Here is a 17,749-nt window from a genome sequence, read left to right as displayed (position 1 = left end):
TATCAGAAGAGGACATTTATACCTTGTTGCGGGAAACTAGCCAGGGGAAAAGTATTCCATTTTGGGAAATAAGGGCCAGCCTAGATGGCTTGGACCCCAGCATCAATATGGGACTAAGATGCACTGTCAAAGAGAACAAGGCAAATATTGGTACCCAGTTACAGAGATCTGATCCTCAGGTGTAGTACAGTGTGGAACATAATATTGAGACACAGATGCACTGCTCCAGAGAACCAGGTCTGAAAAATTTGCCCATCTACAGAGATCCAGGCCCAAGTGATCTGGCTCCAATCATTAGTGTGGTGCCCAGTAAACAGCTGTGGAGAAAGTTTCCCGACAAATGGCCCAATTGCAGTTATCTGGGCCTGAAGATGGAGTGCAAGAGTGAACATCAGTTTGAGACTCAGATTAACTGCTCTAAACTAAAGGGGAAAGAGAGAGTGAATGAGAGAGACAGAGAGAGACAGAGAGAGCCAGGAACAGAGATAAGATAGAGACAGAGAAGGAGGCAAGACTGAGGGAGAGAGACAGAAAGACAGACATAGAGATAGAGGCTGTTTTCCAGCTGAGATATTATTATTCAGCCTCCATATGAGGGTCTTCATTTTCTGCTTCAGGTTGAAGCCTTCAAAGTAAAGGGCATCAACTTCAGTTCATCACTATACAAATTTTTTAACACAGATATAGGCCAGTGACAAGTTCATCATGATAAGGTCCAAGTTGCAATTTAGGTCCAGGAAACTCAGAAATAACAACCATGAGATTATAAAGTCCTTCTGAAAAAATGCAGACAATAGATACTTGAGGAAATGTTGACAGATAACATTTATAGAAAGGTGACAATGGGATATTAGTCTGGGAACTGATATTGTAAAAAGGTCTCTCATATCTCTCTTGAAGCAGGGCCATTTCCAAGATCTGTCAAAATACAGTGCCAAGAGGAAGTGAAGCTGTGGCTTAAGTGGTAGAGCGTTAGCCTTAAGCACAAAGAGACTCAGGGACAGTGCCCAGGCCCTGAGATGAAGCCCCATGACTGGCAAAACAAAAACAAAAACAAAAAAGTTCATAAAAATACAGTGCCAAGAGGTCCGTAATCAGCACATAGTTTTATTCTTTACTGTGGTGAAATTATTCACATGTATTTTAAGCAATGCGTCCTCACCTGTACTGGGCCCTAGGGTTGATGTGTCCTATCTTGTGTAGTGAAAAAATACTGACAGCATAAAAATAGGTATTGATCATTTCACAGCTAAGGAAGAAAACCCTTAAACATTAACCAAATGAGATACATTAAAGGATGATTATGACAGAATTTTTAAAATGGTTCCAAACCCTTACCCAGTTTTTGCCTCCTTCATATATGTCCTTTTGGCTTCTCTCACAAATGGTGGAGCTTATTCTTGAAGAGGTGCTACTCATGTGGCCAATGGATTTGCAAAGTGTTTATATATCTGAGATTGCCCACTGCTGCTTACCTTGACACTTCCCATGGCTCCCATGTGAAGTATCCTGGCCTAGTCTGTTAAAGGAAAAGATATACATGACTGAATTTTCCAAAAGGGCCAAGTAACTTCAGGAAGAATCTTCAGACTAATCAACCACCTACAAACAATCTATGAGCTTATCTATGAATGAGCACACTGAGACCAACACAGACTCAAAGAACTATGAGCTAAATTCATCAGTATGTATTAAGGCACTAAAGTTTAGAGTGAATCTATTAACATAGAAATAGATTATTGATATAATCCCACTGTAGCTGCAACCTGCACATCACCTCATTGATCATCCACACAGCATGTATCATTATGCCAAAATATCCTGGTCTCCATACTGTGCACTGGGTGAACAACCTTATCTTGGTTTAGTCTATCCCTCCACCATGACTCTCTTTTAGTGATCAAGGCAGAATGAATAATGGCTCCTCTACCTGGCACTTGTCCAGAGAATTTGGGCCACATTTCACTTTCAGAATTACTGCTATCTTCCTTATCCACACAGTTTACTGAATTTTAGTTAATAGACACACAATAAGGATTGGTGATATGACCAACTGCAGTTTGCAAAATGACTACAGAGAGAACTCATTTTCCCTAAGCAAAACAAAATATAAAACACCAAAAAACAAAGAAACAAAAAACAAAAAGCCACAGTTTTCTCGTTTCTCTCATTCTGAAAAGTTCCAAGTAGGAGAATAATATATAGAAAAGAGGAAAGTACTTCAAAAGTCCTTGAAAAGCATATCTATGGGAGAAAATAATGAACATGAGACACAGAAAGGAAGAAATTTTCTGAAAAAAATGGAGGATTTGCAGATGGGAGGAAAATAGACTATGTGAGGACAAACAGTATCAAAACATTACATCTGTAAATAGAGATGGCAACCTGAATTCACTTGAAAGCTGATGTATAATAGAGGTTGGGCAATTAGGACAAGTGAGAGTAGGTGAAGATGTCTGATTCAAGTATGCAGTGAAAATGTATGGAATAGTGTGATGAATACCATGTATATGATGAAGTCCCTAGGAACAAGTGATAGACACTTTAACAAAAATAAACTTTAGGAAGTTCAAGATGTTGTGTAGGCAGTATGGGCATTAGTGAAGGAATGGAGGGATGGAGACAGGGAAAGAAGGAGAATAAGGTCAAAATCCTACATGTATATGTGTGAAAATGGAACAGTGTACATTATTGAGATTTGTTTGGGAGCAGTATAGGAGGAGAGTGACAGAAGGACTGATTCTGATCAAGGTACATCTTATTCATATATGGACAAGTGAAAAATGAAATCACTGTACACCTATTTGAACCCATTAAAAATAATTTTAGGGGCTGGGAAGGTGGCTCAGTGGTAGAGGGCTTGCATTGCATGCATGAGGCCCTGGGTTTGATTCCTCAGCACCACATAAGCAAAAAGAAAAAAGCCAGAAGTGGTGCTGTGGCTCAAGTGGTAGAGCGCTAGCCTTGAGCTGAAGAGCTGAGGGACAGTGACTAGGCCCAGAGTTCAGGCCCTTGACTGGACCAAAAAAAATATTAATAATTTTAAACAGGTCAACAGTGTTGGCTGTTTATAATCCTAGCTACTCAGGAGGTTAAGGTCTGAGCATTATGGTTCAATGCCAGTCTCAGCAGCTTAACATGTAATATTTAAGAAATTAAAATTGTCAGTTGTATATATCCTAAGAATAAATACTCAAAAACATATATTCATCTGAATCTTTTATTATATGCTCATGTAAAGTTTGTTTTATTACAGAATTTGTTATATAATTGTTAAGAAATACACAAATGTACATAGATTGAAAAACCTGAGATCAAAGTTTGGTGTATACTGTCCAGGTCTTCTTTGATTACACTACAAATAGCAACATCAATATTTCATTTAAAATTTCATATTAATTTATTCACATCTTTTCATAATAGTAGATTTTTGTTCTATAGAATTATATATGATATGAATTAAGCCACGGAGATCAGTTAACCAATTCAATATTATTTCATATTTAGGACCTTCTCCATTTTTCTCTGTAAACATTATTAGACAATCTCTGACTATAAGTCAAAGGGAACACACATTTTTTAGGCTTTCCACACACAGAATATATGAAAAAGTAGGCTCCAGCAAAGTGATACAATTCACATTGCAACTAGAACAAAAGGAAATAAGATAGAAAAAAATCTAGCTATTTTTCATGCTCTAAAAGAATACCACAAAAAAACCTATAGACATATGTAAACTTAAACATTACATGTTTATCCAGCTGTTTAATTAATTTCACTTTTAGTAAGAGCACTGAAAAGGAAAAAGCAGCAGGGTACAGGGCTCTGTGGTGCTGTGAGGTCAGATAAGGAGGAGGAACAGAAGAGGGTACCACCTTTCCCTCCAGGACAGATGGCTGCCCTCACAAACCTTGTGACATTCTGCTAGTTCAAGGCTGGGATGAAATACTTGACAGAGTAGATTTCAAAAAGGAATTCAAAATAAGAAATTCTGTTCCTCACCATATCTGCAGAGAAGAAAAATTCACTAATTTAAAGACCCATTGTAACACACATATATGAATCCCACCCATCAGAACAGAGTTGTCACCCTGGAACCATCCTGTAATAAGTATTTTGCGTGGTCACTGAATAATTCACATGAACAGAGAACTGCCAACTACCAGAGGAAAAAATGTGAGAAAAGGACTGAAGCAGCCAAAGCCCTATAGAAAACCTAGAAAACAAGCTCCCTGGAAAAACGCATTTCCTCATATCTATTCTTTGCCAGTGCAAGATGGAAGTATAAGAGAAGAGTGCAGTGCACCTGAGACCTCGCATACAGGCACATGCCCATCTAACACTGCCCAAGTCCTGACATCATGGCCCTTCCCTGGTCTCTCCTCTCTGTTCCCTTCCATGCTTTTATATTACATATATATATATATATACATATATATATATGTAAATATATTGTACAGAGGGGTTACAGTTACATGAGTAAAGTAATGAGTACATTTCCTTTTGAACATTGTTACCCCTTCCTTTGTTTTTCCCCTCCCATCCCTTCCTTCCCCACCTCCCCACTTCCTCCCTCCCTTCCCGAAACTGTAGAGTTTGTTTTTAACGTAATGTTTTGTACATCTCATTGTTACAATGGGTCAGCCTGTATCCTTATTTCAGTATTTTGTTATTCCCCTTCCCTTCCCCAAATTAGAAAAATGTATATACAAGATGAGGGTACCAGATTTAAATACAGTGAAAAATGGGGTTATATCAATAGGGAAGAACATACAAAAGAAACAAAAGAGAACACATAGTACATTATAAATACATTTAAAAACAATAGTAACAAAGATAAACCATCTTGTGTCTCTATCTTAGGGTTCATTTTCCTTAGCACTGTCTTATATGGTCATATGTGAATAGCTTTTGACCTTTTCTACTTGTCTGGTAAGGATATCCTAGATGTATACTAGTTATTACAAATAAGAGAAACCATGGGACCTATGTTTCTTTGGGTCTGGCTTACTTCCCTTCGTATATTTTTTTCCAAGTCTTTCTCTTTGTCTCTCTCTTATAGAAATACTGGTAGTTCGGAAAGCCAACAAGATTCTCCTTTTACTCCATGGTGTACTAAAGTACTGAGGTGCAATTTCATACCATTCTCCTCAGCTTGGCTCACTGATGAGTACAAAATTAGCTGCAGAGCCACCCCACAGAGAGAGGACACCAAAATACCTGATCAGTTTCCTTCTGGTTGCATAGGCTTTGGAAAAAGAGACTAAAAGCACCTTGAAAAGCTCCTGACAAGATGCTTTGCTCAAGGGTAGTCTGTAGATGAAGAGGCCAGGGCATGACCTCAGATTTGTGACCAAGTCAGACTTGAGTTACAAGCTTTATGAATCAGAATCCAAATAGGAGATTTAGGCAGTGAGCTCAGGCCAGATGTGAATAAAAATAAATAAGACCACAAAAGCAAATCTCAGACCTAAGCAAAATTTTGAATCTGAGTGTGCAGAATCTGACAAACGTGGGGAGCATGGATGGTCTAGCTCTCCTCTTCACAGTGTCTCTGAAGGCACAGCTAAATCCCCACAGTGAAGTGAGGCAGCTCCCTGACAACCAGGGGTAGTGGCTACTGCCTCTCTATTACTTATCAAGCACCCCAAGTTTGTGCTCTGTTGCCATGTCTAAGCACTTCTGAATCCAGAAAACTTTACAAGACTGCTCAAGAAAGATGTGGTACTCAAATCATCTTATTTTGCATTTACAAGTCTCAATGCAATATTTGACTATTGGAAACTTATCTGGTATATACAAAAGAATACAGTGAAGCAAACTTACTGAATGTGGCCTTTGTAGGATTATCTTGCACTCCTCCAAGGAAATGGAGTAGCTGATAGACATTTATGTGCATCTCAGCCTTCTCTTCTGGTTGTCTGTCTTCAGAAGCAATTTCAGGAACTGAGTAATATAAGTGATTTTAAGCAATTCTCTTTATATAACAGGAAGCCCAGAGAGACAATACACATTTATCTAAATAACTAATTGACCTCATTCTTGCCTTTATAACCCTGGTTCCTGGGGTTGTAAATGAGTTTGTAAATATCATCAGTCATTAAATACATATTTGTTATATTCTAGGTAATTACAATTGTGTGGTGTTTCCAATGGATCTTCACTTAAAATAGACCTCAAATTCATCTACTGAGACTTGAAAAAGGCCTCAATTTCATCTCTAGAACAAAGAAAATTGTACTTGGTAATCCCTATGGCTTTATATGCTAACATATACATAGCTAAGACAAGACTTCTCATACATAACTAGAATAGAAAAAGAAATTAGCCTTTCAACGTCTGGTAAAGAAACAGAATTGCCGGGCACCGGTGGCTCACACCTGTAATCCTAGCTACACAGGAGGCTGGGATCTCAGGAATGTGGTTCAAAGCCAGCCCAGGCAGGAAAGTCCATGAGACTCTCATCTCCAATAAACCACTAGTAAACCGGAAGTGACGCTGTGGCTCAAGTGGTAGAGCGCTTGTCTTGAGCTGAAGAGCACAGGGACAGCGTCCAAGCCCAGAGTTCAAGCTCTACAACCGACAAAAATAAAGAAAGAAAGAAACAGAATAAAGTCTCACTTTCTGTTCATTAAAACTATCAAAATGAGCTGGGCACTGGTGGCTCGTGCCTGTATTTCTAGCTTTCAGGAGGCTGCAATCTTTGAACTTCAAAGCCAGCCCAGGCATAAAAGCCCCTGTGAGACTCTTTTCTCCAACCACCAGAAAACCAGAAGAGGTACTGTGACTCAAAGTAGTAGAGAACCAGCCCTGAATATGAAATCTTAGGGACAGTGCCCTGACCCTGAATTCAAGACCATGACTGACAAAAATGTAATAATTAAATAAAAATAAACCATAAGAAACACTTACCTAAATGAGGATTTCCAAGATCTTGAAAATAAGTGGTAACACTTACTAATTCATTTTCCATCTTCAGGTTCAATTCTCCGTTTTGGTTTGCTTCAATAATCTAGAAATTAAGTATTATAAAAGGGTCTTAAAATAAAAAAGAAACACAAAATAGAAAAATATATGGATCAGTCTCCTCAAGCCAATTGAAAAGGTACTCCTGTCAGACCTACAACCCTCAGAAGCCACCAAGATAGAGCTGTGTCAAGAAGAAAGGGAAGATAACACATGGAAACTCACAACTCAGAAATCTCTCAAATCCAACACAGGCAGAGAGAATGTCCCCAGTGCAAAACTCAGCAGAAAAATGTGAACCACAAGAGTAGGAGGCTTCTTCCTTGGAGACTGTGAGACAGATGAGTGCTCTGTAGGCATGGGCAGAGTGATCAGAGCTCCCTTATACCATGAGGCACTGCTGTAGGCACAGAGCCAAGAAAGGGTGCCCAGAGAGCAGGCCAGATACACTTGGAGTTCAGGGAAGGATGGTTACAAAAGGGGCAAAGAAATAATGATTCTCCAAAAGTGCCAGTTAGGAGACTCCAAAAGAGGCTGGGTGTCTTCATAATTGGGTATATACAGGATAAAGAAATTACGAAGTTAGAAATTTATCTTGGTCCATTACCAAATCTACAATAAAACCACCTACTAATAGTTCTTAAAAATATCAGTAATGGAAAGTGGCGCTGTGGCTCAAGCGGTAGAGTGCACGCCTTGAGCTGAAGAACTGAGGGTCAGCGCCCAGGCCCAGAGTTCAAGCCCCACGACCGACAAAAAAAAAAAAAAATCAGTAATGGACTGTGACTGAATCATATCAAAAAGTACTCTGGAAAAAAGTAAACACAATAATAGTACCAACAACACACTCTGAAATCTTTGAACATTCTATACACAAATGTAGAGTATTATTTCTAGAAGACCACCAAACTATCTGTGACAGTTATATATTTAACACAAAGTCAGTTATTTAAAAGTGTACTTTTGTGTTGGAAAATTATATTTCCAGGTTCAGAAATACCTCAGGTGCTCTCTGGATGGAGCAGCTTCAGTGTTTTCCCCTCCCAGTTCCAGTGGGCACAGTACAGTTGGGGAGGAAACTGAGCCACCATGTCTCCCTCACTTCTCCCCAGTAAGTATCCTCTCTTTATCCCTGCATCTTTGGCATCCTCTGGGAGCTATTCAGAGCAGGCCTGGGGCTGAGCCCCACACCTTTGGTATAGCACAAACACCTTCACCTACGGAGAAGCTGCCTCCACGTAAAAACAACCCATGCAAGCTAGACCTCAGTCAATGCTCTTTCCTTTTCTTCATAACATACAAGGTAATTGCTGACATGTTTCATTTTTTCTACAACATTCTTCAAAGTCTTCAAGATGGGCAAGTAAATGCTAACCTATAATATAAAGATGAGAAATCACCAGTATTAAAAAGTATTAATATATTCTAGAAATGACATTGTAAAATCTGTATTCTAAATTTCTGGATTACAATTTTTTGAATGAAGTTCTTTTTAATATATGAAAAGTACTTTTGTAATTTTAACAGCTTACTAATGATCAAGCATAATTTAAAAATTTGTCTTTGTGGTGATCTATGCAATCCCAAACCAAAGGCATTCTTTTGATTTAATATGGGCTACAGCATTTCAGATGAGATGCACACACACAAACCTAGGAGAAATGATTCCAAGTACTAACCAGAAAGTTTTCTTCTGAGAAGATTTATAGATAGAACCTTTATTCACACTCAGTTCAAAAATACAGCGAGCAATTATTGCAATTAACCTGGGGAATATATTACTAAAACTGCTTTATAAAATGCTGGCTTTTGAGCCAGCCACTGATGTCTCATAATGCTAATCCTAAATATCTAGAAGGCTCAGGTCTGAGAATTTCAGTTCTAAGTCATGCAAGGGAAATGGCTATGTAGATGTCTTCTTCTACTGAAAGTCAAATAAATGTTTTATTCACTGCATAGTTTTCATTTCCTCTTAAACGAATTGTGAGCAAAGCCAGAAGACCTTTTAGCATGATATTTATTTCAGTAGCCTTGTTTTCCCTAAGCAAGACATGTAACCCTAAATTGGTCATCATAATGACATTCCTGACATAGAGTCCAATGAATCCCAAATTGCTTCCTAGGCCTAGCTTATTGAGAAAGGTATTTCATCTTGTATGGGTCAGGATCATGGAATTTCTATTCTATATAACAGTGTTTAAAGATAATCCACATAAATAACAAAAGACAAATAGTCCATTTTTCTAGAGTATCCTTTAAATATAAATATTTTATTATCAGAAACTATTTTCAATAAAATATTCTGCAAGACTACAGACAAAGGATTCATATCTTCTGTTCAATGACATTAAACAACAAGACTGCAAGTATCACTTACATCCAAGTTTGGAACCATGGGTTCCTGCAGTTTGTTCCATAAATGTGTTGGAATAACCTCTATGGGGAAGTAATATGTCATTATGCAACTCCTGTTTGACTCACATAACTGCAAAGAAAAGATTTTGATATTGTCAATATTGTAACAAAACCAAAACCAATGAACTGAGGACAAAACCATTGAAATACCAAGTCTAAGTGTAATGTTCTCAATTTATTTATTCAGAATCTACCCAACACATATTGATGTTTTCCTGTTTCCCTCTGGGACCAAAGGAGCTGAAAAATGTAGTGACTAAGGAAAAAAAACTCCTGGACGTCCCAGTGGAATGAAGGAAATAGTAATAAACAGATGAAATTGTGTGAGACACTCATTAGAGCCTTGAATAAAACACAGTAGGCTGAGGGAGGAGGTAGCTGCTACTGCATGAGAATAGGGATGAACTATGCAAATACATGACACAGGAACTAGAGATGCAGAGAGTTATGGGAAGATGGGGATTGGCTAAGCGTGGGAATGGCATACAAATCTGTGAGATGGAAAAGCAAATATACTATGCTGAAGAAAACCCAGAGACCAGGTTTGTGAAATTGATCTTTAGCATGATGGTTTCTAAACTACTGAAACGATAAACTATGCTTACTTGTTTCTATGATTTGTTTCTAGGCTCACAGACCAACATACATTGTACTTTCCAGAGCAAAAGATTCTACCACCAGCCAGGTGCTGATTACAGGTGATTACAGGCATGAGCCTGTAATCCTAGCTATTCAGGAGGCTGAGATCTGAGGATCGTGGTTCAAAACCAGCCCAAACAGGAAAGTCGTGAGACTCTTATCTCCAATAAACCACTAGAAAACCGGAAGTGGCACTGTGGCTCAAGCAGTAGAGCACTGGCCTTGAGCTGAAGAGCTGAGGGACAGCGCCCAAGCCCAGAGTTCAAGTTCCATGACCAACCAAAAAAAAACAAAAAAAAAGATTCTACCACCTTGCTTCTCCTTAAGAAATTAAATTTTTTTCTAAGAACTTTCTTCATGTAAAGAATTCAGGAAAGGGGCTGGGAAGGTGGCTCAGTGGTAGAGCGCTTGCCTTGCATGCATGAGGCCCTGGGTTCGATTCCTCAGCACCACATAAGCAAAAAGAAAAAAGCCAGAAGTGGCACTGTGGCTCAAGTAGTAGAGCGCTAGCCTTGAGCTGAAGAGCTGAGGGACAGTGCCCAGGCCCAGAGTTCAGGCCCCATGACCGGACCCAAAAAAATAAAAAGAATTTAGGAAAAGTAATGAGGAGTCCTTTTTCACAAATATCTTAAGGCCACATGAAATACTTACGAATTAAATACAATGACTATGTAAGCAACCATTATAAATGTTACAGAGGCCTTAAAGAGAGGGTTTGAGAATTTGTTAGTTTGGGAATTGAGAGAAAATGGATCTCATAAACACTGAAAAGGTGTTCATTTTGCATTTGGTTCTATTTTAGATTGGGCCATACACAGAAGGCTTTAATCATCATGTTAATAAATATGAACTTCCTCAGGACAAGTATTAATCTGTTTCTTCTGTATCCTCAGATTTTGTGGATTAGTATACATTTATGTATTTAACATCCATACATATTTTTACATAAATAGTGAGTTAATATTATTTAACTATATACAGATTTTAAAAAATTAATTCTAGAATGAGCATTAAAAATTTATATCCACATCTAATAACTCAGAATATACACTTACAAAGATCCTAGATCATCTTACTCTCAAGATACTTTAAGGCATTTAAAAATATTTTTCACTGAGGAGTTCGGAGGAAGATGGCGGAGGAGAAGCTGGAGGCTAAACAAGCTCTTGCATAGAAAGCAGTTTTAGTGTTCCGGTGAACAATCCTAGGCCAGAGAATCACACCAAGTGTGCCATCACAGTACAGAGAGTTTGGCCAGAGAGAGAAAATCCAGGCAAGGAGACAGATCTGAGCACTTGCGGGTAGCCACTGCTGTGGTGGCTGCAGCAGCAGCCGCAGAAGCCATAGCCTCCATACCTATAACAGAAATAGTCTGAGACAAAGACGCCAGACACAGCGGGCGAGCAGATTTTACTCAACACCAGCAAGAACTGACAAGGAGCAGATATCTTCATCTTGCAGATTGCAGACCAGAGATGGCCCAGGAACCAAGACTCTGGTGGGAGTAGAACCCTGACATCCTCACTCCTTCTTAGGGAGCAGAGGAGGGAAGGCCCCCTCCCCCACCACCAGAGCTCTCCATATTTGATACTGACAAAGGCCTGGTTGAGCAGCTAGCTCCAACTCAGGCCTTGGAAGAAAACAAAAGAGTCATTTAGCAGGTCACAGGAACCTGACCTAAATGCCAGGCTCAGCACCACCCAGGGAAAAGTCACCCAGCCCAGGCAGGAAAGCTCCACCCCCGGAGGAGTGACTTTCTTCACTGGGTAAACAGAGCCAGAGCCTGCCCCTCCCCACCGCAGCCTAGACAATCAATTGAAATTCAGTAAACATAAACCCTGAGATTGGCTCCAGGCTGGGCTCTGTGAGTGACTCAGGAGCTAGCCCCTCTGGGAAAAGCAACTGTTTGCTGAAAGGCCTCAACTCTACCCAGAACCCAGCCTCATCACAGCATCTCCAAACTAGAGGAAACAGCCATCTCCCTTTTTTGTGATACTCAAAGCAGATCTCCCTCCCACTGAACTAACCTGGAATGAGGATCACAAAATCCTGGGTAATGCAGAGCATTTTTCTGCCTGCTCAAACAAACTGACTTAAGAAACCAATCAAGCCACAGGAAAACCAAACACCACAAGCAGACCAGAGACTCCAAGAGACTGGCTACAGACACAGGGGAGATACAGGATCTTCCCATTCTCTTCACCCCCCCCCCAAAAAAAAATAAAAGAACTTTTTTGTACCTTTCTAAATTTTTAAAAAATTGTTTTCAATTAATCTTTTTTTCCCTCTCATAATTTTTATTTTAGCTGTATATATGTGTGTGTGTGTGCTTTTGTTTTTAGTCTCTTCTGATCTTTTGGTCCTTTTTATAAATTCTTTTCATTTTTTTCTCCACATAGAGCTCCCCTATGACCCAGCAATCCCACTTTGGGGCATTTACCCAAATGATCACAAACAAGACCATACTAAAGCTACCAGCACCACTATGTTTATTGCAGCATTATTTACCATAGCTAAGATATGGAACCAATCCAGATGTCCCTCAGTAGATGAATGGATCAAGAAAATGTGGTATATGTACACAATGGAATTCTATTCCTCCATCAGAAAGAATGACATTTCCCCATTTGTTAGGAAATGGAAAGACTTGGAAAAAATTATATTATGTGAAGTAAGCCAGGCATAAAGAAACATAGGTCCAGGGGCTGGGAAGGTGGCTCAGTGGTAGAGCACTTGCCTTGCATGCATGAGGCCCTGGGTTCGATTCCCCAGCACCACATAAGCAAAAAAAAAAAAAAAAGAAACATAGGTCCCATGGTTTCACTTATTTGCAATAACTAGTGTATGTCTGAGATAAGCAGAGAGGTCAGATAAGTTGATGTTAGGTGAAATGAACCCCAAGATAAGGATTCAAATGTTTTTTTCTTTCTTGTGATTGCTTCTAACATATTTATAAGATATTTCTTTGTTGCTTTGTATGTCCCTCCCCCACGGTATAACCCCTATTTTCACTGTATTTAATGTTGGTATAATTTGTGGAGGGGAAGGGAAAAAACAAATTGTTTAAATAGAAATACAGGTGGACCCATTGCAACAATGAGATGTACAAGATGTTATGTAGAAAAATGAACTTTACAACTTTGGCAGGGGGTGGGGGAGGTGAAATGGGAAGGGATGGGAAGGGGAAACAAAGGAAGAGGCAAGAATGCTTGATAAGAAATGTACTCATTACCTTGCCCATGTAATTGTAACCCTTCTGTATGGTATTTTCACAATAAAAATATATTTTTTTCACTGATACTTTAGCACTTTATTTTTTGATGGAAGAGTATATAGTTGTAAATGTTAGCTTAGAAGATACAGTTCCACTATTGCTTTCAAATAGTTTCAGGAATTATTCATTGTTAGTTAACTTTTACAATACACATAAACATTATTATCAAATCATTGCAAGAACAGCAAGTCTGTTATTTTGTTAACATACATGCTAAAAGTAGAAAGATATACGAACTTCAGTCTGGGTGTATAGCCTGTTTGAATGTGCATTGTGTGTGTGTACATGCGTGTGTGTACACGTGCGTGTGTATGTGCATGCATGTCTCTTCAGCTCACACATGGCTAGGGGAGTACCCATCAGGAGAAATGTGACCTCAACTCATCTGGCAGAGGCATATAAAGAAAAAATTCAACTGAAGAGTGATTGCATAATGGCAGATGAGGCAGGAGCAAGAAACATCAGAAGTGAGACAGGAATTGTTTTCTACTATTAAAAGAAACAGAGATGCTAAAAGTTTTACTATTTAGAATGGGCAGCATCCTAGGTGAATATTTGTGATCATATTTTAAAATAAGAAGAATGAACAACAAACTCTAAGAAAATGTTCATGTGACACATTCTTAATTTTAAAAAATTAGTTTTAAATAATATTATTATAAATCTCAAGCTTTGTAAATCTCAAACTACCCACATTTTTCCCAGACCAAGACCCTTGTAAGAAATGTCAAAAACATTTCTCCTTATACTCACCAGCTTTATACAGATCTTGAAGATCCCAGAGTATTTATTAATGAACTTGATCTTCAAGATTTCAGTACTATGGGAATTGTTCAAGGCTGGAGTTAGGTTTTCCAATTGTAGTTGTAAATATATCTCATTATATTCTGCAGAGACACCTTTCATTTGAAATTTGCTGAAAAAGTTCTCCTATGGGAAGCAAAGAAGCACATGTGAACACTCAAGGGAAGTAGGTGGAGCATGGGGATGCTCAGGCTCCTGCTTACCTTCAGAAGCTCACACCACAAGCTTGCCCTTCCACTTTCTTGACTCCCCAAAAGAATGAAGTTCAGTTTATCCGGGCAGATGTGGAGGATGCAGCCTTTGGCGAGTTTAGCTAACATACGGATGACTCCTGTAACAAAGAGTAAAAGAAATTAATAAATTGCATATTCCCTATCCTAAGGAGCATTTTTTATTTCTTTTTATTTTGTCTTGTATGTAAGTTTATCTGATTTGGGGAGGGGAAGGGAAGCACAGAAACAGTGGGATAAAAGGTGAACTAATTCAGCAGTGATACTCACTACATACTATGTTGGAAATGCCCTATCAACTTGGAAGGATGGGGGAGGGAGGGAAAAACTGCGAGAAAATGAGGGAAGGGGTGACACTGTTCAAAAAGGAGTGTGCTGGGGCTGGGAAGGTGGCTCAGTGGTAGAGTGCTTGCCTTGCATGCAAGAGGCCCTGGGTTTGATTCCTCAGCACCACATAAGCAAAAAGAAAAAAGCCAGAAGTGGTGCTGTGGCTCAAGTGGTAGAGTGCTAGCCTTGAGCTGAAGAGCTGAGGGACAGCTCTCAGGCCAGAGTTCAGGCCCCACGACCGGACAACCCCCACAAAAAAGGAGTGTGCTCAATACCTGACACATGTAACTGTAATCCCTCTGTACATCACCTTTACAATAAAATTTTAGGCTGGCATAGGTGGCTTAGCTGAGCACCAATAATGCTTCATGCCTGTAATCCTAGTTACTCATGAGGCTGAGATCTGAAGATCGTGGTTTGGAGCCAGTCGGGGCAGAAAAGTCCCCTTGAGACAGTTAATCAATCAAAAACTAGAAGTGGCACTGTGGCTCAGAAGCCTTGAGCAAAGAAACTCAGGGTTGGCGCTCAGGCCCTTAGTTCAAGCTCAATAATGGGGAAAAAACAAAAACAAAAACAAAAAACAGACTTGGTGTTCAGCAAGGTGCAGCTTATTATCTCCCTGGAAAATACTTCAATAACTTCAAGGTTATCCAGTGTCTCAACAACCTTTGGAGGCATTTAGCACCTGCTATCCATGCTCATTAAAGAAACTGAGACTCAAGGAAACGTTTAACTGGCAACCATACAGTCCACTTAATGGGCCACTGGATACACAGCAAAACTCTGGAAGAGAGGTTGAACATACAAGTTTCAGCATAGGCTAGACTAAGGGAAGAATGGGCTCTACCCACAAAGTGTTGACTACAAAAGGTAAATACGTCTACTGGCATAGTGAGAAAGAAATCACGGGAGAGGAATGGAGTTCCAGAAAATTCCATGGGCATTGTCCTTCATTCCCACAATCTACAACCAGGCTCTACCCATTCATAAGGCTAACCCTGCTCTCCCTCTACCTCCTTCCCACCCTCCTTGGGAACTGAAAGCTATAGGCAGTGGCCTTCCTCCCAGCAGTGCCTGACCAGGTCTCACCTATCCCTAGCACTAGCCCTGCCCAGACTCTGCCTCCTTCCGGTCCCCCTGGCTCTAGCAGTTTTCCCTGCTCACTCTTGAAGTGACCCAGAGAATCCTGGTCCACTATCTCAGCCCGGAACCTCATGGCTGCACCCGCGCAAGCTCCACTGTGCTGTGGCTTCGACCCCAGGCAACCAATTGTTGGCTTCTTCGCGTCTCACCGGAAACGTTACCAATCACAAAGGACCACTTCCGCCTAAATGTGTGGTGAGGCTGCGCATGCGCCTTCCCAGCATGCTCCTCTTCTATTCATTGAGAACAGTTTATGGGTTTTGTTGGGTTTTTGTTTTTGTTTTTGTTTTCACCTCTTGAATATTTAGCAGAATGTGTGTCTTGATTCTGGGAAATCACATTTTGAGAAACATCTCGTAAGTATTTCAACTACGTTCTTAAAGACTTCCAAATACCATCAACAGTTTATAGACGATTAAACAAAGTAACATTTGAACATGTCTATCCAGAGCAAGAGAACACCTTGCCTGAGTGATTATGTTGGTTGCTAGACAGTGAACCATCTTGTTGAAAGTTTTGAAAATTTTTGGAAATGTTAGTAAATTTGGACCATATACTTATTAAAAATGGCATGCATACAGAACCTTGATGTTAAATGATAATTTCTATTCCTTATGAATATTACTAGATCTGATATACTTCTTGCTAGCATAAATATTCGGTTCTGAATTTTTTTAATTGACAGCTTAATCAAACTATGATATCCAATTTGATTGTCCAAAGACTATATATTTCTATCCAGTTATTGATGGCTCACTCCAGTAATACTACCTACTCAAGAGGGTAAGAGCTGAGGATCACACTTCAAAGCCAGCCTTGGCAATAAAATCATCTCTCCACTTAACCAGCAAAAAGGTAGAATTGGAGCTGAGGCTACACTACCTTTGAGTGGAGAAAGCTAAGGATTAGTGCTCAAGCCCTGAATTTAAGCCCTAATTCTGGAACAAAAGGGCTATTTTCATGTAAATAATGTTTTCTTCCCTTCCCTTCTCTTTCCTTCCCTCCCTCCCTCCCTCCCTCTCTTCTTCCCTACTTTCCCTCCTTCCTTCCTTCCTTCCTTCTTTCCTCTCTTGTTTATTCCTCTATCCTCTTTGCTTCTTTTCTTCTGTTGTCTTTATTTTTTCTGTGTGTATGTTGGACATCAAAGCCTCAGGATGACTGCATGCAAGGCAGGTTCTCTACTATGAAGTTAAATCCACACCGAAGAATTAGTCTCAAAATTTTTTGCAAGCAGAAGTCAAGAATCTTATTTTAGCTTGATGTATAGAATGAAGATAAGAGTAAATAATAACAGTGAAGATGGTTGGTGAAATAATGTAGGACTACACAAAGAAGGTAAATCGGTTTCCTTTTTAAAAATTTTGATGACATGTTTAAATCTTGTAATTATCTTTTCTTGATTATATTAATTTGTGTTATTTTAAAGGTCTTCAAATCAACATGTCAGTTTATGAATGTAATGCATCTTGACCAATGTCACCACATTCTTTGTTCTGCCCAGTCTCTCCAAACATTACCTATCAACTCAAGTTTCCTGGATCCATTTTCACATATTTGCATCAAATATTATGACTGTATTTACTTCTGCCTTCCTTTCTCCATTTTTCTGCCACCTCTTCCCTTAACCTCCCCACACCTAGTTCAACATGTTTCAACTTCACGATATACATTTTGTTTAAATGTAAGTAAATTATTTGAAGAAATTATCCTATTGAAATACTCAACTGTGCTTTAGTAACTATACTTGTATATATATACATTATGACTGTGAATGCGTTTTCCTAAATATTTTTAATTTAGATCTAACATCCACATGAGAGTAAATGTGCACCATTTGTCTTTTAAAGCATGAATTACTTCATTAAACATAATATTTTTGAGGTCCATTCATATTCTGCAAATGTTACAGTATCATTCTTCCTGATGGATGGGTAAAATTCCATTATATATT

The 17,749-nt window shown here is 39.2% G+C and overlaps 1 protein-coding gene across 1 annotated transcript; it reads right to left on the bottom strand.

Annotated features, from left to right (window-relative positions):
- Positions 1–3,924: 3,924 nt before the first annotated feature.
- Positions 3,925–15,871, bottom strand: LOC122128314 (checkpoint protein HUS1-like). The gene is made up of 8 exons (XM_042702550.1): positions 15,820–15,871; positions 14,302–14,429; positions 14,048–14,224; positions 9,344–9,451; positions 8,267–8,341; positions 6,913–7,012; positions 5,827–5,946; positions 3,925–4,007 (listed from the first exon to the last, which is right to left on the bottom strand). The coding sequence occupies exons 1-8, from the start codon at positions 15,869–15,871 to the stop codon at positions 3,925–3,927; spliced, it is 843 nt and encodes a 280-aa protein (XP_042558484.1).
- Positions 15,872–17,749: the final 1,878 nt, after the last annotated feature.

Source organism: Dipodomys spectabilis, unplaced genomic scaffold (assembly GCF_019054845.1).
Source record: "Dipodomys spectabilis isolate Male_0828 unplaced genomic scaffold, ASM1905484v1 ptg000328l, whole genome shotgun sequence".
Classification (NCBI taxonomy): domain Eukaryota; kingdom Metazoa; phylum Chordata; class Mammalia; order Rodentia; family Heteromyidae; genus Dipodomys; species Dipodomys spectabilis.
Note: the sequence above shows the minus strand (reverse complement) of the source record. Positions and strands in the feature narration are given on the sequence as shown.